General features: G+C 41.6%; 2 protein-coding genes across 3 annotated transcripts in view; one reads left to right on the forward strand and one right to left on the reverse strand.

Moving 5' to 3' along the window:
- On the reverse strand, nt 1–15,511 carry LOC133515573 (uncharacterized). The gene is made up of 10 exons (XM_061848141.1): nt 15,169–15,511; nt 13,206–13,375; nt 12,591–12,682; nt 7,594–7,769; nt 4,173–4,266; nt 3,528–3,659; nt 3,062–3,156; nt 1,821–2,021; nt 1,245–1,389; nt 1–1,055 (listed from the first exon to the last, which is right to left on the reverse strand). Exons 1-10 carry the CDS (start codon nt 15,403–15,405, stop codon nt 925–927), a joined length of 1,473 nt encoding a protein of 490 aa, XP_061704125.1. The 5' UTR covers nt 15,406–15,511; the 3' UTR covers nt 1–924.
- The window catches only part of LOC133515583 (protein phosphatase 1 regulatory subunit 14B), a 22,926-nt gene continuing 14,102 nt past the window's right edge, over nt 15,453–24,276 (forward strand). Inside the window, exon 1 of one of the 2 annotated variants that reach the window (XM_061848160.1) lies at nt 15,453–15,636. In XM_061848160.1, coding sequence (XP_061704144.1) covers nt 15,607–15,636 — 30 coding nt within the window. In that variant the 5' untranslated portion in view covers nt 15,453–15,606. Of the gene's footprint in view, nt 15,637–19,164; nt 20,259–24,276 lie in introns of those variants that run through there. The other variant, XM_061848159.1, reaches the window with a different exon arrangement.

Consider the following 24,276-nt stretch of genomic DNA (forward strand, 5'->3'; position numbering starts at 1 on the left):
AACAGATCTATAATATTTATTTGGAAACTTAATCCGAACACTCGAAGTTTTTTACGTCTAAATAAATAAGACACCAAACAAACAGAACAAGTATATTGGATTGTTCATCTGGATGTCTCTGGAGACATCAGGGTCCGTATTATAAAAGCGGTGAATGTTTCCTCTGGTAATTAGAAAACAAAAAGGTATACTTCGTTAGCTGACAAAAAATTGCGGCCAGTAGGTAACCTGGATACTTTCCCATTTCCCACCTTTGATATTTCCCGAAGACAATGTAAAATTATCAATAATTCTTATTATTTAATTCTTATTAACAATTTGATATCAGAACAGTTAACATTCGTTAAAAATGATGACCTATTTAGTTTTAATTCAATCGCAAAATAAATCCGACAGTTCCGCCGAAAAAGCACATCTCGGAACATCGGGATATCGAAATCTAAAGAATTTACTTAGTTAAGTACACCTCCACAATTGATACGGCTCAAACATTGTATAAGATATATAGTTATCACTTTGGTTTCAGTTTTTAAGAGGACCGAGTTGTATTTTGCCTTTGTGAACAAAACGTTTTAGGGCTTCCGCACTAACTAATGATTTTGAGTACGGCAAGATTGGGAAGCGTTAATCTCTTCGAAGTTTGCGTGGAAGCCTTTAGATCACTTAGATGTAGGTAAATATAAGATTAACTTACGCGAGTCTTACCTTAAAAAACCTTAACTTAAACCAACCAGACCTATAGGTTTAGGTCTACGCCTTGTAGTGTGAAAACAAGTTATCGCTAACTTATTAGAACGCGCGACTCAAGTTTCGTTAACAAGGCAAAAACTAACTCGATCCACGTGAATCGATCTTATTACTTTTTCTAAAAAGTTCGCCACGACCACCGTCGCTTTTCCTGCGTCGTTTTGGCGGCGGCGGCGCCTACAGGTACATGCCGTTGACGAGGTAGTCGGCGTCGTGGGCGAAGGGAGACTTGCCGCGCCGGAGTCGACGCCGCGCCGCGCGGGCGCGGCATCCCGCTAGTACAGCCATGGCAGCCGTCATTAGCACACCTGCCAACAATCAATTGTCACATGCCCCGTGTAGTAGTAGTAACAAATGATTAGTAATATAATGTACTAAACCAAAGTCACAATAACAAAACGATAATATATAGTCTTAAGTAGGCAAGTGACGGCTTTCGGTGACAAGGTCGATTATCGGGTAAATAAATGTTTAAAGTGAAAGTAACATTCCCTTACCAAGCACTAGTAGAAGCACGGCGGCGGGCGGGTGGTCGCTCAGCCCGTCGCGCTCGTCGCTGAGGAAGTGCGGCGCGTGGGCCGCCGTATAGCGCGGCACCTCAATGTCGGCGCCTGCACCGCTCGCCGCCACCGGCGAAGGGACCTACACAACCAGAGGCTTGAGTAAACCTGATGAACATCAGCAGGACAACACTTTGCTTCTCAAAAAAGTCATAAATAATATACAAACATCTTGTTACAATTTAGAAATAATTGAGTTGCCAAGCTGTTTGAAAATATTTTTCAGAATGTTTTCAGGGTACCTAAGTAGTTTTCACCTTATCTTTGGAGTAAAAACACTTAGAATGAGACAAAACTTCGCAAACAACTTGATATTGGTATCAACCTTATCCAACCTTGGTAGTTGGTTTGTGATCTTACCCAAGTTGTCCTAAAGACACCTATACTTGCCCCTTGGTTAACAGACTTATTTTAGATAAGTTCTCCTGCTCCCGTTTGGGCGGCGGAGGCGCGGTGGCTGGGGTCAGCGTGGGCGTCGGCGAAGACCCTTTCTTCAAGTACGAGTATACTTGCCTCTTGTTTAACAGATTTATTGGATAAATTCTCCTGCTCCCGTTTGGGCGCCGGCGGCGCGGTCGCCGGAGTCGGCGTGGGCGGCGTCGGCGGCGGAGGGGGCGGAGGCCCTTTCTTCGGCGCGTCACGTAGTGTGTGCTGCCCGCCGTACGCCAGCGGGAGCTCCGGCATCGTCTTAGATGGGATGTACACCGGAATGTCCTGTTCACGTAAAAAATGTGTTTAGATTTGTTACTGCAAATTACTCTTACTAGTGCTAATAACGCACGGAACGCCAAAAAACGCTGTAAATTTTGTTAAAAGCATGAAAATGCGTGATTATACCCTAGATGTTTGTATATGGTGCGATTCATCTTTAGGCCATTTGCCTCAATTTGATCCGAAGAATCAAAAAAAAATGGAGAGGTATTATGACATCATCTTTTTTTGTAAGTATAAGAAAAAAACAGAAACCTATCGTGTGTGGTATTAAATGAAAGGGCTTTTTGAGCCGATACTAAAAATATATTACATCAATACACATAAGTATTTTTTTTAATTAGAATGAAAAAAAATCAAAACATATCAAGTTTGGGCTTATCCAGAATTTCCACATACGATACCGTTCAAATGTTTTTTTTCTTTTTGTAAAATATACCTACCTCAAATTATACCGAATATCCACACATCTAACCTTAAGAAAGCAATTTTGAAGATATTTATATTAGTATTGTTTTTTTTTTATTTTCTTTGATAATACCTCTGTCGAATTATTGATTGATACCACACACGATAGGTTTCTGAACATTTTTTTCCCATAACAAAATTGATGACATAACTCATCTCGTTTTTCCTTTTTTTTCGTTCTTCGGGTCAAATTGATTCAAATGGCCTAAAATGAAAAACGAAAATGAATATGACAAATATTTATTTCAGAAACCAGGTATCAGATCCGTAAAGGTCGTACCGATTTTCATACTTTTAATACCATTTGCAGCATTTTACTCAAAATTTCGGGGTGTACCACTAGGTCCACTAGGACTATACTACGAGTACATGGTATTGATGATGGTTTCTTATAACTGATTTGAGATGGCTTTGAGCTTCCTTGGGAACGGAAAACAACTTTCGAAATCGGCCAAAATTTATGAAGAATTTGTTGTCTTTAGGCGCCTCCGTAACGTAAGGCATGAAAATGTAAATTTCGGTAGGTACCTCTGTTGGTAAAGCGGCGGAATCGTGTTCCGAAGGTAAGTACATACCGGTTCGGGCCTCGGCTGCGGCACGGGCCACGCGCGCCGCGGGTCGGGCTCCGGCCAGTCCGGCCGAGCGTAGCTGCCCCAGCCGGAATCCATCACTGCATCAGACAAGAATAAAGTAACAAAATACTCGAAACAACGAACCTAGTGCGCACTCACGCACTGTGCACACATGAACTACATATTCATTCCCTGCATTCCCTTTACATGTATCCGAAGTTTAGGATAGCTAGGTGCGGAATAATTTATGGATCTAATAAAACTATTAATCTTAAATGAAAGTATTTTTACAATGGTGAAGAGTTAGCCAACCGGATCCAAATCAGCTCCTTTATATGGCAGGTTTGTCCGATCTAGATCTGGATGTACCACACAGGTTTGTACCTGGATCTCGGGACCCACTCCCTATACATTGACACATTTGGATGTGAGCATAAAAACGGAAAATTGATTAGTTCCAATAATTTACCATTCTGAGGCTGCGGCCACGGTGCCCTCGGCCACGCGGGCTGGGGCTCGTAGAAGGCCGGTGCCGGCGCCTCCTCCCGCGGCTGCTGCAACAGTCCGCCCTTGTGGCTGAAGATGTGCGACCCGCCCACCTCTGACAAACGAACACTCATTTAACTTTTATATAAGTAGATATGTAATAAGTTGTGACATTAAAGTCAGAAGCGGTTTTATTACTAACTAAACAATTTTTTGTAAACAAAATGAAGGAATTGAAAAATTCGCTCGCTTCTGGTAAACTTCGGTTGACCAGGTGGTTAAAAATGTTAAGAGCGATCAGAACGGAGTTCCGAAAGGTCGCAAGTTCTAGTGTTCAAGTCTTGGGGCTACAAGCTAAAAAAACACATGACATGGAGAAGGTGACATGCCTAGTGATCTCGTAAGGCATGGGACAGATCAAATCAAAGAAACACAGCAGCAAGTTTTGAGAAGTTGATGGAAAAATAAGTCATATTACCTACTACATATGATCTTCAGACTGTGATTAAGTGATTTCAGTAAGAGAGACCCCTCTTTCGTAACTAGAAGTCGACGTCTAGTTATTAGCGCTATGGAAAATGGTGTCACTGCGTAGTGTGGGGTCTCTCTAAGCTTAATCAATGCGTACCGTTGGAGCTGTACCGGTGCGGCTGCGCCTGCGCGAGGCGGTGCGGCCAGCGCTCGCCCGCTGCGCCCTCGCCGCCGACCTCCACGCTTATGTCCTGTAATAACACACTTGCTTTTATGTTCATATTTTTTCCTTTTTTATTGTGGAACGTACCACATTACAATCTAAAAATTGTATATACAAATTTCAATCACAATAAAAAAAAAATAACGATGATCAACTCTGGCCAACGCGGGCCTCGAGCCAAATCTTTGGATTTCCGTTTCAACGCGTTACCAATTGCACTAGCTGAACTACCCATCCGTATTTCACTGCGAATTCAAACATTGCATCTATGACAACGTCACTAGCGACATCTGCACTTTAAGGTTTACAACCTTAACCAACCCTGAGGACATGCAACCTAAAGATGCGGGTTCGAGTCCCACGTTGGCCAGAGTCGATCATCGTTGTTTTTTCATTGTGATTGACATCTGTAGAAACAATTTATACACTTGCTATAGTTTTAAAATAACTTAAGGAGTGGTTCAGTAAAAAAGTGGCAGTGAATTATCTAGTATAGTTTTTTATTTTTTAATAATTATGAAGCAGTTTATTTTTTTCAGTAATCTGTAGATAAAATACTATATAATAATAATAATAAAATCATATTGAGAAATATCAGATTGTTTGAGTTTTCTCATTTTTATTGCAATGTACTTCGTAACCTTTTGTACAACACAATTTGACAATCTTCTCCTGCTGTTTACCACAATGCCACACTTGAATTTCAATTTTCACAACTAGCTGTATGCTTTTAGGAATATCATCTTACAAGTAAATTACACTAATAAACAGGAGTTCATCTTCGGTAGTCAGGAAGTCTCTCCAATCTAACATCTGAGAGAGGTTTTTCTATGGGAGACAAATTTATGTAAAAATCACAAATACACAAAAATGGAAATTCCAAGTAACTACCTCAAAGTGAAGTCAAATCAAATAAATTGTTAACCAAGGGATGAAACGGTACCTTTCACGCGAGTTAAACAAATAGGCAAATTTGCATAATCAGTACCTAATTAAAGGAAGTCTTTTTACTATGGGAGAAACTTTTTGCGATAACTCAAAAACAGCTAAACTGATCACCGCTATAGTTTTCATTTAATGTCTTTCTTAAGCTCTACTTCCACGATTTTTTTCATATTTTTTGGACCTATGGTTCAAAAGTTAGAGGGGGGGGGGGGGGGACATTTTTTTTCTTTTTCGGAGCGATTATCTCCGAATATGTTCACTTTATCACAAAATGTTTGTTGAAGACCCCTATTAGTTTTGAAAGACCTTTCTAACGATACCCCACACTGTAGGGTTGAAGCAAAAAAAAAAATTCACCCCCACTTTACGTGTAGGGGAGGTACCTACCATCAAAAAAAAAAAAAAATTATATTTTATTGTACGACTTTGTCGGCTATATTGATTTATATATCCATGCCGAATTTCAGCTTTCTAGCACTAATGACCATGGAGCAAAGCCTCGGACAGACAGACGGACATGGCGAAACTATAAGGGTTCCTAGTTGACTACGGAACCCTAAAAACTATAAGGGTTCCTAGTTGACTACGGAACTCTAAAAACTATAAGGGTTCCTAGTGGACTACGGAACCCTAAAAATTGCAATATTGAACTTAAGACAATTTAATAATGTATTAAGTAGCTTGTCAAACCTAAATAATGTTTATGAGAAACACCTCATAAATTATCTCAGAAGACGCTGTTCAAAAAGTCTTAGCAGACATGTAATATAAAAGGCGAACACTTGAATTCGCCCTTTTATTAGGGTTCCGTAGCCAAATGGCAAAAAACGGAACCCTTATAGATTCGTCATGTCCGTCTGTCTGTCCGATTCTGTCACAGCCACTTTTTTCCGAAACTATAAAAGCTATACTGTTCAATCTTGGTAAGTAGATGTATTCTATGAACCGCATTATGATGTTTAAAAAAAAAAAAAAAAAAAAAACAATAAATTTTGGGGGTTCCCCATACTTAGAACTGAAACTTAAAAAATCTTTTTTCATCAAACCCATACGTGTGGGGTATCTATGGATAGGTCTTTAAAAATTATATTAAGGTTTCTAATATCATTTTTTTCTAAACTGAATAGTTTGCGCGAGAGACACTTCCAAAGTGGTAAAAAGTGTGTCCCCCCCCCCCCCGTAACTTCTAAAATAACAGAATGAAAAATCGAAAAAAAATATATGATATACATTGCCATGCAAACTTCCACCGAAAATTGGTTCGAACGAGATCTAGTAAGTAGTTTTTTTTTAATACGTCATAAAAATTAAAAAAAAAAAATGTTTTCATCAAACCCATACGTGTGGGGTATCTAAGGATAGGTCTTCAAAAATGATATTTAGGTTTCTAATATCATTTTTTTCTAAACTGAATAGTTTGCGCAAGAGACACTTCCAAAGTGAAAAAAAGTGTCCCCCCCCCCCCTGTAACTTCTAAAATAACGGAATGAAAAATCTAAAAAAAATATATGATATACATTACCATGCAAACTTCCAACGAAAATTGGTTTGAACCAGATCTAGTAAGAAGTTTTTTTAATACGTCATAAATGGTACGGAACCCTTCATGGGCGAGTCCGACTCGCACTTGGCCGCTTTTTTTTAATACGATTGTATTTAATTATATAGAGTAGTATGTGCCGATTACTACACAAATACGCTACTTAATAATTATCACTAAATAAAATGAAAAATCGACATAATGTGCTGCTACTTTTTTCTGAACCACTCCTTAGAACTTCCTCGTTTCTACTTAATCCTGACGAAACCTACGTTGCGGATTTGAATTTGTCAATGAGTTTGTAAGCATTATTATGTAGCTATGTATAAATTTAGAAATAAAATTTATCCGTATCCTATTAAGAATAAATATACCAAAAGCCAAATTATAAACTTTATAAGGTTGGTTGCTGTGTTCGAGTGACGGCACTTTCCATTTAGGAAAAACTTGAATGTAGGTAATTAATAATCTGTTGCTATAAGTGTGGTCTTGTAATATATAAATAAACAAATAAACTTAAAGAGCATTTTGAAACCAATACGTATCTGATTTGTGTTTTCTGTGTAATTTTATATTGCCATCGGCATAGTTGACCCTCCCTGCATAGAATGTTTGTATGCATGAGGGGTCTACTATCTCTGCAGCTGACTGTCTGTGTGAGCGGTGGCGCCGGGCCGCAGGTCGGTGTCGGCGTTGAACCTGTATCTGAGTAGGTGGCAGCGGCGTCGGCGAGCAGGTCGCCGTCGGCGTTGTACCTGTATCTGTGTGGGCAGCGGCGGCCGCGTCGGCGCGCGGATCGGCGGCGCAGGGCAGCCTAGTTCAGGGGCCTCATCGCTGCGTTCGCCAAACTGCTCGCCGTCGGCGTTGTACCTGTATCGGTGTGGGCGGCGGCGGCGTGGGCGCGCGGGTCGGCGCCGCCGGGCAGCCCAGCTCCGGGGCCTCGTCGCTGCCGTCGGCGCACTGCGGGACGCCGTCGCAGGCGTTGTACACGGCGATGCACTCGCCGCCGGTGTGGCACTCGAACTGGTAGCGGCTGCAACGACGCGCTGCAACGGAAACATAATTACATATATAGGTATAATACCTACAGATTATCTCAATATTTGCGATACCGATGGTACGATTGGTGCGCCTATTTATAGTGGTGCAGGCCAGTGATGGATGACAAATCTGCAGTTTTCAACAGTAAACCGAAGTATCTAACAATAATGAGATAGGTATTCGGAAGAACTCACCAAACTACCTATAGACCTTTTATAATCTGAGCTATAGACCTACTTGATTATTTTAATTTTAGAACCATCATCATAAATTCATAATCATCTTCATCAGTTTGCACAATTAAAGCCTACGGTATAATGACTACTTATTTTATCAAGTCGTGACAGTAAATACGCAATCTACCTACCTTGCACACATATTTTATGGCAGTTTAATTCCTATACTCAGATTTAACATAGTACATACGAAGTGGTAATAATTATAATAATATATTAGGTAAGTCATTTCACACAGGCATTTGCAATGTAGAAACAACCGTACCGTAAAGTTTTCTGACACAGACATAGGCAAAAATATATTTAGCACATCGATGTGAGCAGTACCTAGGTACAGTCAGCATCAAGAGTAGCGGATCAGACGACAATATCGATTTTTTTTTATACCACGTCGGTGGTAAACATGCATACGGCCCGCCTGATGGTAAGCAGTCTCCGCAGCCCATGTACGCCCGCAACTCCAGAGGAGTTACATGCGCGTTGCCGACCCTAAACCCGACCCCCCCCTCGTTGAGCTCTGGCAACCTTACTCACCGGCAGGAACACAACACTTATGAGTAGGCTCTAGTGTTATTTGGCATGGGCGTCGCCAAGAGAACAAAATTTCTAACTATATGTTTGTATCAGATATTTTTGCGCGCTTCGTTGTTTTTTAGAGTTCCGTAGTCAACTAGGAACCCTTATAGTTTCGCCATGTCCGTCTGTCTGTCTGTCTGTCCGAGGCTTTGCTCCGTGGTCGTTAGTGCTAGAAAGCTGAAATTTGGCATGGATATAAGTATAAATCATCATTCAAGCCGACAAAGTCGTAGAATTAAATCTAATTTTTTTTTTAGGGTACCTCCCCTACACGTAAAGTGGGGGTGAATTTTTTTTTTTGCTTCTACCCTACAGTGTGGGATATCGTTTGAAAGGTCTTTCAAAACTAATAGGGGCCTTCAACAAACATTTTTTGATAAAGTGAATATATTCGGAGATAATCGCTCCGAAAGAAAAAAAAATGTGTCCTCTAACTTTTGAACCATATGTCAAAAAAATATGAAAAAAATCGTGGAAATAGAGCTTAAGAAAGACATTAAATGAAAACTGTAGCAAACATGATCAGTTTAGCTGTAGTAGAAAGTAGTAAAAAGACGTACAGTTCATCCACAGTTCATCCCTTGGTTAATAATCTACTATACTTTAAGCTCCAGTTTAGCTTATTGTGACGGAAGAGTAACTACGGAACCCTACTCTGAGCATGGCCCGATATGCTCTTAGCCGATTTATTATAATATTAGGTATTGCGTATTCTAAATAAGTAAGTCCACTTGTGCTTTGGTGCGTTCGTGCGCGTGCGTTTGATAGGCATTATGATTATGTCCGTGTCTGCAGTCTTCATCTTACCATACAATTTATTAGTATTGAGTAACAGCGTCCGTTTTCATAATCCAAGCAAGGAATTACGTGTGTGCACATAGAGAATGGGTTCGCTAGTAGTAGCTGAGGCATGACTAAGTTCCGAGTGCTCCAAGCTCTCTTAGCCAATCTGGTAGCAAACAGCCACCACAGCCGATATTTTTAAAAATGACCGACATACGGTAGGTACCAAAATAAATCCTAGTAATTCTAGGTAAGTCCTAAATATTTAAGTTTGTCAAAATACTAATGTATCTTTCTTTAGACAATCATCTCAAACGATTCTTATGAGCCTGAACTCGATTGTGTTGCGTTGTTTTATAACAACTTTCCTATGGCCATTTTACTGTTGTCTCCCATCTCCACCATCAGATGAAGCTGACCGTACCAGTTCTGTTTTCATCAATGGTAGGTACTGAATTCCAGCTCGATCATAGTCCGGATCATTGTGAGTTAAATAATAATAACCTTAACCACTATAGAAGTTGCCACTTGAGTCTCTATACACCGTGACCTCGAGTAACCCTACAGATTTTAACCACGCATTCCTGAGGTCATAAGGAGTAAAAAACGATACTTGACTTTTGGTCAAACTCGGGTTTTTTTTAATAAATTTTTTTATCGAGTTTGACCAAGAGTTTTATTTGTTCATAAACAAATTAAATTTGTGAGTTTCTTTCAAAACTTTAATGCCTGTCAGTAGGTATGTCTAAACCAAGTCACATAATGGCAGCACTAAAACAAGACCAATTTTAGAAAACTTTGTAGGTATGACTTAGTCGAGCCCACGATGTATATACTGTCACGCAAAAGGGGCACTTTTAGATCATGGTCAAATTTTTGGGTTATAGTTGGAAGGTGTATTATCTTAGGAGCTATATGATTAACTAATTAAGCATTTGCAATGAATGAAAGTGTCAAACTCTATAATAGTAGTTTACACAGTATACTGGCTTGACGGTCACATTCAGTATAATGATAGTGCCCCGCGGATTGCTCGCTAAATGTGATTGCTTATTTACGCAGTGGGATTATCTCAGCAGGTAGGTACGGGCTCCGTTACGCGGCCGCGTTTTACTTTAGGCTGTCAACGTGACTCAATGCTGGGCTAACGCGGAGCCTGGCCTGACTCATCCCACTGCTGATAGCTCTTTGTTCCGACCACTTCAAAAGGTTCTACTGCAACAATTTCAGTTTTCTGCTTTTGCTTGCCTTCCGTGGTTTGGGGTTGCTCCATATCCGCAGGTAAAAATTGGTTTATAACGTAGAAAATAATCTTTTTACCCCTATTTAGCCCGTTTTCATTTCCTTAGGGGATGCAGTACCACACAAAAATCAAATGCAAAATGCAGTGTCAAATAGCACACGCAAAAAAAACCTGTGGGACGTCCGATGCTGAGATTTAAAGACTCCTGCAAGCGTGATATGGAATGCTTTGGCATCATTCAGTACCGGCGGTTGGGAACAACGAGCTGATATGACACGTGAGTGGCGGAAGGATCTAAGCACCAGCATACCGAAACATGATGACGCCTGGTTTAAACATTTAAAGGGCAAGCGATATAAAGCGACAAATAACACCTCAACTTGTGACCCAAATTATTCGTGTGACATATGTGGGAAAAAAATGTCGTGCTGCCATTGGGTTGCTAAGCCATACGCGAAGCCGCATTAACCGGCACAACCGAAGATGATGACGTTGCAACAATCATCCGACAAGGATGCTGTTGCCATTGATGAGGGGATGCAGTAGGGATTGAAATTCAGTACAGTCAACTACAAATAGTTAATCTCCTTTGTAATTGTTTGTGTAGGTACAGAGAGGGTCAAGGGTTTTGCGTGGCTGTAGGTAAGGTTAAGTATAAATAGATGAGGCCAAGAATTTTTAGGTGCATAATAATATTGTTAACAAAGGTTTGTGTTTGTGTAACAAAGCCAAAGAGGAATATTTTAAAAGATTGTTTCAGTTAAATGATTGTAGTTTTAATATTTAATGACATTTTGCAAAAGTTGTGTAAGTAAGAAAATATTCCAAAATCTTTGTTAGAAAAGTATTTTTGGGCAATCCTTTGAAGGATGAGGGGATTCACGGATTTTCGGAGGAGGATGTGGACCGAGACTAGTAATTTAAAAACAGTACTGACAGTAATCACGTGTCAGATAAAGGAGCAACCGCCTCGAGCCATTGTGTAAACAATTAGCTCATCAAGTTGCTATTAATAACCCATTTTAAAAGAACTGTGAGCTTCCTAGTAAGTATAAGTAATTTAATCTCTAGATTCATAACAACCACGTGTTATCGGAGCTCACAGTTATACTGATCATCCAGCGCAGCCGTGGGTAGATTTACGAAGGTTTCGCGAATGTGACAGGGCAGCGGCCGCCGACCTGCGTCGGTTCGCCGAGCACTCGGCGTGACCTTTTCACTCCGCAGGAGATACTAATTATCGTGACTTTTATGACTATAGGTATTTATTGTATTTATTGAAATATTTAGTTGGCAGCACGGCTTTTAACTGGGAAACTTTTAATGGAATACTTAAGAGGCTGTCTGAAGTAACAATAAATAGGTAAATACTATCTACATGATGTAGGACATAAATAGTGTGACGTAAGTACCGTAAGTATCTACCCCGGCCACGTCGACAGAAACGCAGAAAAATGGATGTTTAAAGTAGGGCACCGACTGTACATACTTACATATTTTTTTTTTTAATACTACGTCGGTGGCAAACAAGCATACGGCCCGCCTGATGGTAAGCAGTCTCCGTAGCCTATGTACGCCTGCAACTCCAGAGGAGTTACATGCGCGTTGCCGACCCTAAACCCGCCCCCCCCCCCCCCCCTCGTTGAGCTCTGGCAACCTTACTTACCGGCAGGAACACAACACTATGAGAAGGGTCTAGTGTTATTTGGCTGCGGTTTTCTGTAAGGTGGAGGTACTTCCCCAGTTGGGCTCTGCTCTAGATCTGGAATGACATCCACTGGCTGTGCCCTACCACACAAAGCATATCTAATTTAACAGTGCATGTTTTACAAAATATACATTACTTTGAAATGGACGTTTATCAAAATTAGAGGACGTGTTTTAATTACAATAAACTCTAAACTAAAGCATCAAACAGCCGTCTAAGTGAATATTATTTTTAAATAATAAAATTACGATCTTAATTAAGGCGGCGTTAGCATACTCACGGGGTGGCAACTGCGGCGCCGGCGGCGGCGTCGGCGGGGGCGGCGGCGGCGTTGTCGTTGACGTCGTTGTGCTTGCCGTCGTGCTCGCACTCCTGCGAACACAACACGTCACGCTAGTTATTGAAAGGTTCCTTAATTAAGTAACCGACCACACTGAGAAAAATTTAAATATCCGGGCTACGTATTTTTCTTGACTATGCCGCCAGCGTCCGCTCGCGCTGCTCTAACCGCGCTCGGTTCTGCTGCTCGACTCGGCGGCTGATTACGGCCAGCACGCTGCTGCTGAAAAAGTCGAGTGTGGTGAACTTGTACCAGAGTTTAGCCAGCGCCCGCTCGTGATGCTGCTCTAACAGCGCCCGGTCCTGCTGCTCGGCGGGGCGGCGGGCTACGGCCAGCACGCCGCCGCTGTAGTCGAGCATGGTGAACTTGTACCGGAGAATAGCCAGCAGCGCCCGCTCGTGCTGCTCTAACAGCGCCCGGTCCTGCTGCTCGGCGCGGCGGCGGGCTACGGCCAGCACGCCGCCGTTGCAGTCGAGCGTGGTGAACTTGTACCAGAGACTAGCCAGCGCCCGCTCGTGCAGCTCTAACAGCGCCGCTGCTGTACTCGAGCTGTACCTGAGACTAGCCAGCGCCCGCTCGTGCTGCTCTAAAAGCGCCCGGTCCTGCTGCTCGGCGCGGCGGCGGGCTACGGCCAGTACGCCGCTGCTGAAGTTGCCATGTGCGGTGAATTTGCAGCGGAAGTCCTCGGGCGGCCCGCACGCGAACAGGTAGCAGCTGCCCGGGCTCTATACGCAGATACAATACATTCCACCAATAAACATTTTATGTAAAATATTGCCAAGACGAGACCATATGGATCCCAATGTCAAAAAGTTATCAGATCTCATGTAGAGCCAAGCTTCTAACTGTAGAGTTAGGGCATGTAGAGTTAGAAGCTTAGCTCTACATGAGATCTCATAACTTTTTTAAAGCGCGAGCCATATGGGTTTCGTCTTGGCAACACTAACATGAAAATATTTTTGGTGTGATTTCACTTCTTTTTTAGGGTTATAGTTTCACCATGTCCGTCTGTCTGACTCTCTGTCTGTCTGTCCGAGGCTTTGCTCCGTGGTCGTTAGTGCTAGAAAGCTGAAATTTGGCATGGATGTATAAATCAATAAAGCCGACCAAGTCGTACAATAAAATCTAAAAATTTTTCCTCTCCCCTACACGTAAATTGAGGGTGAATTTTTTTTTTTGCTTCAACCCTACAGTGTGGGGTATCGTCGGAAAGGTATAGGGGTCTTCAACAAACATTTTTTGATAAAGTGAATATATTCGGAGATAATCGCTCCGAAAGAAAAAAAAAATGTGTGTGTGTCCCCCCCTCTAACGTTTGAACCATAGGTCCAAAAAATATGAGAAAAATCGTGGAAGTAGAGCTTAAGAAAGACATTAAATGAAAACTATAGCGGACATGATCAGTTTAGCTGTTTTTGAGTTATCGCAAAAAGTTTCCCCTTCATAGTAAAAAGACTTACTTTAATTAGGTACTGATTATGCAAATTTGCCTATTTGTTTAACTCGGGTGAAAGGTACCGTTTCATCCCTTGGTTAACAATTTACTATACTTTAAGCTCCAGTTTAGCTTATTGTGACGGACGAGTAACTACGGAACCCTACACTGAGCGTGGGCCGACATGCTCTTGGCCGGTTTTTTTAAGTTACTTATTACTTATGTTGCGTAGTTCCATCCCTAATTTAAAGGGTGGGGGGGGGGGGGGTTACTATAAATCCTGAAATATATATTTTATTATTTAAAACAAGCAGTATAGTATCAAAATTTCGGTATAGGGTATAGTTCAACAATGCACTGAAGTAACTATACTGTTAAGTTGTAAAGATGGTACATACAGTGTCCACGTATCTTTTTTCCACATTGTTGACCATGATTCTTGAAGTGCAATTGAAATTCTTATCGAGATCTCTTCATAATTACAATTTTTGTATCTCTATGCCAGATAGGCTCTGGAACCAGATAAAGACACAAACCACTATTGATTTTAATTTGTTATCAATCAATTGAAGCATGAGTTACCCGCATTCCACGTCAGCGGCCGATGCGGGCTTCCAACGCTGACTGAATACAATAAATACGACTTCACAGCCACTAGGACTTTTTGTCTAAACAAGTATAAAATGAATCTCGAATACGTAACGAATTCTTCACGCAAGGGTTAAATGAAGATTTTAAATACCTATATCTACGTAACCTACGCAGCAAATCCTATAATCCTTACCTTATAATTTCCAGGTTTAAAGGGATTACGTGTAGCATGTTTCGCATAAGCAAGCCACTCTAATTACATTCTGTTTCTTATTATTTGAGCGCCAGGCACAATCATTGTACCTTAAGACCTAGATTCGTAGAACGTTCGCGATTATATCCAGCATTTCGATAGTGCCTATAGTCGACCACCTTATACCTCTTCATTATGTTTGTCAAGTTTGACCAGTCGAAGAGGTAAATGCACAAAGGGTTGATGAGAAATTGAAATCCATACAATAGTGTTTTGTTATTGCGTGTTAACGGAAGTACCTTCTCTTCGTAGACGAAGACGTCGCAGGCGTCGGTCTCGCAGCAAAGCCGTAGGCATTCCTGGCGCGCGCCCACGTCCAGCTCGGCCAAGTAGCGTGCGCCCATCTCGCGCGACTCCTCCGTGCGGATGATCTTGTCGCGCTGCACGTCGAAGCGCGCCGCGCACGCCGCCGGGTCCAGCTCGCGCGCCGACACCGCCAGCAGCGCCGACAACGCCAACGCCGACAACGGCCACATCTCTAACGCGTAGGAACTTTTAACGGAAATATCATCTAGCTATGTTATTCGGATTGGCTTAACCTAGCTGCGGAGAGTTTCCCGGAACAGTGGCAACTGAATGCGCGGGTCGATACCGCGCGTGCGCGGCGGCGGCGGCGGCGACGGCAGTGTCGGCGCGACGCCGGCCCGACCCGACGGCCCCGCCCGCGCCCAGCGCTCATGTCGCTGTTTTTCAAGTTCAGGAGTAACGTGAGTACTTTCCGAGTCCCGAGTTCCCGCCACCACCAATGGTCATCCGTCACGGCCGTTCTGCCAGCGACGCGACCTAAGTCTATCAAGTTAGTGAGACTGGCAGTAAGCAGGGCGTGAAGGTATGTTGAATTGGTTTCTCGGAAGCAGCCGGCCCGGCCCAACCCAACTCCTCTTGGAAAAAGTCAGCTTAGGACCTAAATGCTGTTCCGCCCGTCATATAGTCTCACTTTTATCTTAAAATCAACAAAACATGAGGAAGGTGGCGTGTAAGTACTTTTTGTAAGTGTTTAACGTTTACATAATATGGCCTTTTGTTTAAAATGTCGTTTTGTTTTGTTTCGTTTATCTCATAATAGTCAATGGTCCTGTCATAACCATCCATCCATTCCAATAACGGTTTAACAAATTCTTCAACAAGCATATTTCAGTAATAAATGAAAATTTACTACTTTAGTCACACCTACATATTATGTGTTAAGAATTATGACCAAGACTGTGACGAGTAGGCATAAAAGTTCACGTAAATGGTGGATATTAGGCTCGAGCTCGAGCTTCGAGGCCCTAATGGGGTCGCTGTCACAATAACAGTAAAGGTGATTGACGACCAGCAATTCGGCTCGAGTTGAATGAGAAAAGCTACGACACGGCTTGTTGTCACATTATCATAAGATTTCATTTCGCATTTCGTATTACTTGTTTCAATAGATATCTGTTTCAAGCTTAGATTGACGTCCTAAAACTTAGGTAGAAAAAAATTACCTTTGAAAAATTAAAAGAGGCTTTGTTTTTGTTCGTCACCCGTATCTACTGCATATTAATTGAATATTCCCAAAAAGGCAATTTCAACTAATAGGTTATGATTATTTTATTGCTCATTTGCAGTAGTTTGTGAACTCACCGTGTTCTAGGTACTTAAGAGGCATCAGGAGTGGTCATTTCTCCATACAAACGTACTCGACTGTTTCCTCCGTGATTTTTGAAGCTAGAGCAATGTTTTTTTTAACACAGGTTATTATTAATATTTGTGTCGCACTGTTTTGCTTATTTTGATATTTTTGTTTCTTAAGGCGCTAGTGCAATTCAAATTTTCGCAAAAACGGCCTAATTTACTAAGCCGCAAAGAGAAGCATGGTATTCAAAACTGACATCAATTATCTTAGAAAGCAAAACAGTCCGACACAGATAATTTCATTACCATTTAGATCTCAAAATTTTGTTACATTTGGTTAAGTTTTGGAGGAGGAAACATCGATTTTTGAGATTTTTATGCAGGATTTTTCGCCTAACCTGGCACTAGAATTAGGAGCCGGTTCCGTTAGCGAGACGGATATATTCACCTTTATTTAAATCTCAGCTCCCATTTCCACTTAAATAGTAATATAAAGTCAAATCGTAGACAGACAGGTGTATTCACCGAGAGGGGTCCCGGTCCAGACGCAGACGGTGCGATATCCGGGCGGGTTCAGCGACCGTCTGGAGCTCCCGGCCGTCGACCGGCGTCCCCGCTATCAGAGGCCATCCTGGTCCGGCCGTCTGCCGCCCCAGCCACCCGCGGCGTCCTTCTAGCATCGTTGGTGTCCAGACGCAGACGGTACGGTATCCGGGCGGGTTCGGCGACCGCCTGGGGCTCACGGAACAGAGACCATCCTGCCCTGCCCCAGCCACCCGCGGCGACGTCGTCGGCGTCGGCGTCCACACGCCGAGTTCCTGCCGGGGGCTTCTTATCTACGTCGTTTTGTACGTTCAGTGAGTTACAAAAGTGGATGGATACTTGATGAATGCAGCTTTTGCATCTAGTCTAGGTGTAGTGTAGGAATATAGGTCCAGAAGTCAAAAGAGTCTGGTAAGGCAATTCTATCAGTAGAAATAAACTCCCCATTTTTTTAATGTCGCACTTTTTCTATTGATAAATTTTAATGATTTCATCATCATCATCATATACCCGAAAGACGTCAGACCGGCTAGCATGACTTGCGTTCTCGCGCGCGACTACATACATCTACTTAGCAAGTATGGAGTCGCACACGAGAACGCAAGTCATGCTAGCCGATCAGGTGGACATAAGCCTCCCGCAAGAATCTCGACAATGACCGGTCGTGCTCCGCCTTCAGCCAATGGTTTCCTAGCTGTCGTAGCTCATCTTGCTGAGGCCCTTCTCCTGCTGCGTCTTATTGATTAATGGATTCAGAGAAATGGTCCTTGATATATACTTGCAGTTTTTTGGTTGATTTCTTAGTTAAACATTGCCATTCTTGGAAATATTCAATGACTAATCAGAAATTACCCGCTTCTAGTTACAAAATTCGTTCACGTATACAAAATTAAACTTCCCTCAACCTCTCCACTTTGTGCTCTTGTACGTTTGCAAGCGAATTGCATCCTTAAATAGACGCAGAAATCTGAAATAAATCCAAGTAAAATATCTATGTACCAAATTTTACAATGTAACTGTTCAACTGTTGCAATAACTCTTGGTCTCGACTCGAATCGGTCCCATGTACCGTGTTCTTCTAACCTAAGTAGTCTAAGTTGTTCTGAGTTTGAGTTTCCATTTTAATGTCATTTACCCTAATATTTGACGTATCTTAAAGTTCGAATCGGACCGTATGAAAATCACGACTTTCCGTCGGAAACGGGATAAAAATTTTGTGCGTCTGCGGCGAGCCTAAGGGCTCATTTAGACGGCACGCAAGTCGCAAACTCGCATGCGATTTTAGTTTCATTGCGGACTATTGAGGTTACTTCCAATTCAGCAGACCGATCAAATACCGCAATGTAATTAAACTCGCATGCGAGTTCTCGCACCGTCTAAATGAGCCCTTAGAGACAAACCGAAAGATAATTATATTTTTTTTTTCTTAAGACGAAAACGGAGGACCCGCGCGAAATCGCCTTTTCATACAAACGTAGTCCGCATTTTCCTCTCTGGATAGTAACGTTATTGAAAATACTTTGACACAATTTGTTGTATATTCGTATCAACCTCAGCTATGCCCCGAGGTTTGATTTTTTTCGAATTTTTATTTGTTATAAGAGTTAGGAGCATTTTTTAGGGTTCCGTAGCCAAATGGCAAAAAACGGAACCCTTATAGATTCGTCATGTCCGTCTGTCTGTCCGATTCTGTCACAGCCACTTTTTTCCGAAACTATAAAAGCTATACTGTTCAAACTTGGTAAGTAGATGTATTCTATGAACCGCATTATGATGTTTACATAAAAATAAAAAAATAAAAAAAATTTGGGGGTTCCCCATACTTAGAACTGAAACTCAAAAAATCTTTTTTCATCAAACCCATACGTGTGGGGTATCTATGGATAGGTCTTTAAAAATGATATTGAGGTTTCTAATATAATTTTTTTCTAAACTGAATAGTTTGCGCGAGAGACACTTCCAAAGTGGTAAAAAGTGTCCCCCCCCCCCCCCGTAACTTCTAAAATAACAGAATGAAAAATCTAAAAAAAATATATGATATACATTGCCATACAAACTTCCACCGAAAATTGGTTCGAACGAGATCTAGTTAGTAGTTTTTTTTAATACGTCATAAAAATAAAAATAATTTTTTTTTTTCATCAAACATATACGTGTGGGGTATCTAAGGATAGGTCTTCAAAAATGATATTTAGGTTTCTAATATCATTTTTTTCTAAACTGAATAGTTTGCGCGAGAGACACTTCCAAAGTGAAAAAAAGTGTGTCCCCCCCCCCCTGTAACTTCTAAAATAACGGAATGAAAAATCTAAAAAAAATATATGATATACATTACCATGCAAACTTCCAACGAAAATTGGTTTGAACCAGATCTAGTAAGTAGTTTTTTTAATACGTCATAAATGGTACGGAACCCTTCATGGGCGAGTCCGACTCGCACTTGGCCGCTTTTTTTTTATATGCAGAGAGGAAAATGAGGACTACGTTTGTATGGAGAAGCGGCCGTCCCCTTTCGTCTTAATTTCTGTAACCGGCGGTCACGGCGGTCCAGGGTCCATCTAAGTCATCTAACCAAAGTGTGTCTACCAATGTACAGTCAGCTGAAGAGTATGTAATATATATAGGTAACATAGTTAGTTTTGTTATGTACTTTAGCGGAGGTTTCAGGTTTTTCCAGCTGACTGTAAAGAAAAACGGAATATCTACTAACCTATTTGATACGTACTTAAACCAAAGCAACGTTCTCATAAATCTTAGGCCATGAATATGATGATTTGATGATAATCCGTTCGCGCTTGCAAACATCGCGCAAGTCATTCTTCCGAATCGCAAATCTTTTGATTGAAGTGCCGCGTATTTATTTTACGCAACGAAAAGATACGCGGGGGCTACCGTGAACCCGGACCGACTCCTCGAGGATCCGCCCCCGCGTCAGCTGAGCGCCCCTGCCCCGCGCGCCCCGGCCGCCATCTTGCCCCATCGCACCGCAGTCGAAACCCGCGCGAGCTACGAACTACATGCGTTGTGTTGTCTCCCGCGGTGTTGTGCTCAACGATAGCCAATAACTTCTAGTAAACACAAATAAAGTCGCGTGTGCTGCATTGCTTGTGTCTGTGCCTTGTTCAGCGAGCCTGTGGAGTTGCGAGCGCTGGCCGGCGCGTCGGGGGCACTGACCGCGGACTCCGAGGTACGGATCAGGAGATGAGCGGCGCGGAACGTTCTCCTCCTAGCTCTGCTCATTTGAATACAGAATAACGGTGATTCTAATCAACGAACTTGCGATAATCATAAATTGGATCTTTCTATTTGTGAACTTACTATAAACAATTCCCTATGCGCTTTATTTTGTACGTAACTGCCGTGTAATCGGTGCAATCCGCGCGGCTCGCCTGCAAGTGTAGTTTGAACAACAAAACGGTGATGATTCCTCTGTATTGTATTGTAACTCGTTTAAGCCGGTCTAGGAATTGCACAACACCTATTATACGCCCTAATAATAGGGCTAAGAAACAGGGTCGGATGTTGGGCGCTCCGCGGTGGTCCCACGGCGCGTTTTTGGTTATTTATTTCATGGTGATTAATCAGATTAAGGCTTATCTAATTAGCACAAGGTGCCTACGTCGGTAATGAGATATCGTTAACCTAATAAGGGTTTTGCCAAACTCCTAATTTTCGTATCAAGTTTCCTAATCTTTAATCGTAAGTTTGATCTTAGTAATGGGCGGTAATACATCGGATGCGTGGATTAGAGACAGCTAGTAGATTGGGCAGTCAAGGATTGGTGGTAGGAAGCGAGCATCCGAGTTGCCACAGCGCAGTCACCCATCCATGTCCGATCCGTTTGCTTCAATCCAATCCACATATTTTAGAATCACAGTACCTACCTGGTTACCAGCGAAAGTAGCCTTACCTATATCGGATCGGTCCCTTGGTTATTGTCAGAGTATAGAGATGTGTTACGATCTCTATAATGTAATCATCCTTTGATTTAAAGCTCAGTAAATGGGGTTTATCATACAAACCACTGCATCCAGTTAATATTTCTTTTATTACATCGATACACCGTATTAACTAAGATCAAATCGTACATAACATCGGTCGACGGCATTCCGCCAAAATCTGACAGTTCTCTATATAAAACTAAAATGACCATAAATACAACAACCAAAAAGTATAAAGCCAGGTGCATACTACACGTTATTATCAGTATAAGGCCACATACAGGATATTAACTATTGTGATGCTTACAGTAGAAGTATAAATATTTTCGCAATATTTTCGCGGAGATAGACTAGACTAAGATATGTCTCTATCTAAACAGTAAGGAAGTCTAACTGCGCCCTTAGTCTACGCTCGGAGTCCCGAGTCCTTCAAGATTTTGGGGACTGCTCCTTATGTAGTTACCAACATTAGTATTATCTCTGCATGGCCGGCGCCGACCTTCCTCGGTGTCAGCATGCGCTGATTGCCCAGTCGCTGATAAGATGAGATAAGACAAGGCATCGGCGACCGCGAACCAAGCGAACGCGTCATAGGTAGGTTCATTAGTGTCTTTCCAAGCCGTGTGGAAGCCACCAATCATAAGTAAAAAAAAAAAAAAAAATATTATAGGACATTATTACACAAATTGACTAAGTCCCACAGTAAGCTCAATAAGGCTTGTATTGTATGTACCTAGACAACGATATTATATAATATATAATTATAAATACTTAAATACATAGAAAACACCCATGACTCAGAAACAAATATCCGTGTTCATCACACAAATATATGCTCTTACCAGGATTTGAACCCGGGACCATCAGCTTCATAGGCAGGGTCACTACCCACTAGGCCAGACCGGTCGTCAAGTTGGGTACCCACACGTAATTTGACGTGTCTTCCGTCTGTTTTACGAGTACCTATCTTCTTTGGGTTAGGTTTAATGTTTCCACCGACCCAAACGTTAAGTACCTAATAGAATTGCGTCAACATAAAATATTATTTTTGGATTTTCCTAGTCCTTACGAGATTGCGGAAACAGCAAACATTGTTTCCTAATTAATATAAAAACTCATTTTTAATTAGCTGCGTAAAACTGCGTAGTCATTATACACTGTAGTTAATGTACTTAAGCACCTAAATACTTAACTATTGTAATTATAATTATTAAGTATAATCACTACGATGTCATAATATCAAAACACGTCCGTTGCGGCGTATCACATAATACCTAGCAGTCGCATTGTACTGTAAGTGTAAACATTACGGCCGCAGTGCCGACGTTTCTTTCACCGTGCATCATACGTGATACTGATACCTCTATAAGGCTCGTGACTCACGGATGCAGCTTTGTTCGAAGAAGCTGGTACGTTTGTTTGAACGACATTTGTATGTTAACGCCTTTTCTGCGCACCCGAGGAAAAGGGGCTGTAAAGCTTAATTTTCTGGCTGAACCATTATCGGCATACCTAGAGGGCGTCTTTTCTATTAACTTGTAACTATGGTAAAGTCATGACTCATAATAAGTAGTTAAATATCCAAACTGTTGTCTTCGGGACACACAAGAGATATGCTGTATCTCAAGGTGTATCTCAGATACACCATGTGTCTTAAAATATGTGTATAAAGTATGAGATTTTCTCGAGAGGCTACAGTATGGGATTCTTCAAAAAATATTGAACAGGTTTTTACCCCTGGAGTTGCAGGCGGCCATAGGCTACGGTGATCGCTTGCCATAAGGTAAGCCGTAGTCGAATGCGTGGTACAAAAAATATGTTGAGCCGTCGTAAAATAACCTAAACCGAGCACGCATTCTATCATGTCACGTATGATAATAACCATAGAGGAAAATAATAACAGCCACAGTTACGTTTCTTTCATTACAACTTACAAACATTAAGACGTTTCTTTCACTGTTTAGACAGCACGGCACGAGAGACGAGCCATGCGTGCTCGTGATTCATATGGAGGCATCTTTGTCTGAGGCCTGCAGGCATGGTATGGTACTCGTTTAATTACAGAGACCTACCGCGAGGCGCGAACACGGTAAATCAAAATTTCGATATTGCGTCTCTGGATAGGTATTTGAGCGATGGTAAGGCCGATAACGAAATTTGAATGTTCGCGGTAGGAAATAATAATAAAAAATTGTTTTTTATTATGACGTATTAAAAAAACTACTTACTAGATCTCGTTCAAACCAATTTTCGGTGGAAGTTTGCATGGTAATGTACATCATATATTTGTTTTAGGTTTATCATTCTGTTATTTTAGAAGTTACAGGGGGGGGGGGGACACATTTTACCACTTTGGAAGTGTCTCTCGCGCAAACTATTCAGTTTAGAAAAAATGATATTAGAAACCTCAATATTATTTTTAAAGACCTATCATAGATACCCCACACGTATGGGTTTGATGAAAAAAGATTTTTTAAGTTTCAGTTGGTATGGGGAACCCCCAAAATTTATTGTTTTTTTTTCTATTTCTATGTAAAAATCTTAATGCGGTTCATAGAATACATCTACTTACCAAGTTTGAACAGTATAGCTCTTATAGTTTCGGAAAAAAGTGGCTGTGACATAATCGGACAGACAGACGGACATGACGAATCTATAAGGGTTCCGTTTTTTGCCATTTGGCTACGGAACCCTAACGAGCGCGCATTCGAAAAATGGCAGAACATTGTAAGGTCGGAAATAATTTAGACGTTTGTTTTAGTGAAGGTGCAGTTGTTTGCCGCTGTTGAAGGCTAAATTCCATCTTAGAAACGGACAGTATCACGTAGCTGTTAATTAACAAGCACGCGTCCCTCGGCCTCGCTGTGTTGGAGCCACAGAGATGAGCGCAGACAATGAATCTACTCATGTCGCGCGTATGCTATCATAAAAAAACTATCAATGACATAAAAGATCCACCTCCTAAGTTGTGTACTTACGGAGATATTATTTTTTGAAAACAATGTTGTAATATGAGCAACTTTATGAAAAAAACATTTTATTATTTAATAAAAATAACATTGCGGCACTTATGCCAACGCTTACGCCGTTTTAAGTTTAGCCACCTAAAAACTACACTTAAATACATAGAAAACACCCATGACTCAGGAACAAATATCCATCCATGCTCATCACACGAATGCCCTTACCAGAATTTGAACCCGGGACCATCAGCTTCGTAGGCAGGGTCACTTCACTACCCACTAGGCCAAACCGGTCGTCAAA

This window comes from Cydia pomonella, chromosome 2 (assembly GCF_033807575.1).
Source record: "Cydia pomonella isolate Wapato2018A chromosome 2, ilCydPomo1, whole genome shotgun sequence".
NCBI lineage: Eukaryota > Metazoa > Arthropoda > Insecta > Lepidoptera > Tortricidae > Cydia > Cydia pomonella.

Bases quoted from the DNA above. Each gene is read 5' to 3' on its own strand.
- LOC133515573 (XM_061848141.1), bottom strand. From the start codon at position 15,405: ATGTGGCCGTTGTCGGCGTTGGCGTTGTCGGCGCTGCTGGCGGTGTCG. The intron at 7,770-12,590 runs GTGAGTATGCTA...TTTCCGTTGCAG, and splicing joins GGCGCCGCAGTTGCCACCCC to CGCGTCGTTGCAGCCGCTAC. The intron at 1,390-1,820 runs GCAAGTATACTC...CTGGTTGTGTAG, and splicing joins ATAAATCTGTTAAACAAGAG to GTCCCTTCGCCGGTGGCGGC.